This window comes from Protobothrops mucrosquamatus, unplaced genomic scaffold (assembly GCF_001527695.2).
Source record: "Protobothrops mucrosquamatus isolate PMUCROS unplaced genomic scaffold, P.Mucros_1.0 scaffold7641, whole genome shotgun sequence".
NCBI classification, from domain to species: domain Eukaryota; kingdom Metazoa; phylum Chordata; class Lepidosauria; order Squamata; family Viperidae; genus Protobothrops; species Protobothrops mucrosquamatus.
Window position 1 is genome coordinate 1 of NW_015393440.1, and position 2,311 is coordinate 2,311.

At 45.3% G+C, this 2,311-nt stretch overlaps 1 protein-coding gene across 1 annotated transcript in view; it reads right to left on the reverse strand.

Moving 5' to 3' along the window:
* Positions 1-221: 221 nt before the first annotated feature.
* LOC107300611 (coatomer subunit gamma-2) overlaps positions 222-2,311 on the reverse strand; it is a gene marked incomplete at its 3' end in the record, with an annotated part of 13,502 nt that continues 11,412 nt past the window's right edge. Inside the window, exons 9-10 of the mRNA XM_015829921.1 lie at positions 1,580-1,737; positions 222-355 (exon numbers count right to left, since the gene is read on the reverse strand). Coding sequence (XP_015685407.1) covers positions 222-355; positions 1,580-1,737 — 292 coding nt within the window. The remainder of the gene's footprint in view (positions 356-1,579; positions 1,738-2,311) is intronic.

A 2,311-nucleotide genomic window follows, 5' to 3' on the forward strand; every position in this document is an offset into this window, starting at 1 on the left:
TCACGGTTATAACAACTTGTGGTTGATTTGATCTGTGTCGTTGCTGCCAAGGTGGCTAGTTTTTTTTGTTATATGCTGGATTTTCTTTTTAACCGACTTGGCGGCTGTATAAATTGGTTGAATAGAACACAGTGAATAAAGCTTCCAAGGTCTCTAGTAGCCTTGTCCACCAGCTACTCCGGCATCTAAAACGAAGGGACGGATTCCCACGCTGCACTCACCTGAGACTGCCGGGGCCAGTTCCCGGGCTGTGCAATTGGGGAGGTGGATGATGGCCGAGGCAGCCTCGTAAATCACCATCTCGTGCTTGTTGCGCAGGCAGCTTTCGATGAAATCAAAGAGGGGGTTGTCGTGCCTGCGGAGAAAAAGATACGGCTGCTTTTACAGGCCGCGTATCGTCGTCATGAATATCCCGGCGCTGCTGATTGGACAGGGGTGTGGTGGAATGGAGTCTGGATTACCAAGAGGGAGGGGCTGCTTCCCAGAGAACAAAGAGGCAGTGGAGGTTAGAATGTCTGCTAGGCAGGAACAGGGTTAGAACGGCTCCTCCTTAGCAGTTCACAAGGTGTATCTATTGTTATTGTTATTAAACTGGATGCCGTATTCCAAGGGTGGCCTTACCCAGGCCTTGTAAAGCAGTATTAATGCTTCACGTGATCTTGATTCTATCCCTCTGTTAAGACAGCCTAGAACTGCGTTGGCTACTCAATTCCATATACTCTATTGTTTCTATTATTTATTTATTATCAATCAATCAATCAATTAATTATTAATATTCTTTATTCATTCCATTATTCTATTCCATTAATTCTTATTCTATTCTATCCTCTATTCTATTCTATTCTACTCTAATCTATTCCATTCCATTCTCTAGTCCAGTCCAGTCTATTACTCTGTTATTCTATTCTATTCTACTCTACTCTACTCTACTCTACTCTACTCTATTCCATTCTATTCCTGTAATTCTATTCTATTCTATTCTATTCTATTCCATTCCATTCTGTAGTCCAGTCCAGTCTATTATTCTATTATTCTATTCTATTCTATTCTATCCTATCCCATCCCATCCCATCCCATCCCATCCCATCCCATCCCATCTTTTCTATTCTATTCTATTCTATTCTATTCTATTCTATTCTATTCTATTCTATTCTATTCTATTCTATTCTATTCTATTCTATTCTATCCTATCCCATCCCATCCCATCCCATCCCATCCCATCCCATATTTTCTATTCTATTCTATTCTATTCTATTCTATTCTATTCTATTCTATTCTATTCTATTCTATTCTATTCTACTCTACTCTACTCTACTCTACTCTACTCTACTCTACATTCTATCCTCTCCTCTCTTCTTCTATTGAATGTTACAGGGTCTCCTGCTTGAGCAGGGGCTTGGACTAGAAGACCTCCAAGGTCCCTTCCAATTCTCTTATTCCGTTATTTTCCTCTCCTCTCCTCTCCTCTCTTGTCTGCCAGTGAACAATCAGAAACCTGCCCCAGATCCAGTAGCCTCCGTCCTGTTCCCTAGATCCATTCCAAGATGGAACGCCCTGCCAAATCCCCGGATCTCCTTACCCCTCCTCGGACTCCTTCAGGAGACGACTGGCAATTCGGATCAGCATGCAGTAGGCAAACTGGGACTTCAATCCGGATCTGGTGAATTTGTTCAGCATCTTGGAAACGGCGAGGCGGTCGTTTTTTCTCAGGTGGTAGAGCAAACCGAGAGCGTGGTACTGCAGAGAAGAAAAAGCAAAGAGGATCTGGGTTGATTTGTATCCTTCTGCTGAGGTGACCGGGGTCAACTCAAAGCCGGAGAAAGGTTGAAGGAGACCTCAACAAGTAGCAGCTTCTCGCATCCGCATCCTGAGGGGGGGGGGACTGCCCTGGAAGGTGTGAACGCAGCTCCTCCACCTGTGGCCTTTCCTGACTGGGTGATGACAGCCCCCGCGATTCCTAGCCTTCTCTGAGGATAAGGAGAGGTGTAGACCGACAACCAAGAGCTGCGATGGCGCAGGGGTTGGAGTGCAGGATTTGCAGGCAAACTCTGCCCACAGCCAAGGGTTCGATCCTGACCGGCTCAAGGTTGACTCAGCCGTCCGTCCTTCCCAGTTTGGTAAAATGAGGACCCAGATTGTTGGGGGCAACAGGCTGACTCTGTAAACCGCTCAGAGAGGGGTGTAAAGTTCTGTGAAGCGGTATGTAAGCCTAAGTGCTGGTGTTATTGGTATCTATATCTATCCATAATCTCTCTATCTCTCTATCTATCATCCATCCATCCATCCATCCATCCATCCATCCATCCATCCA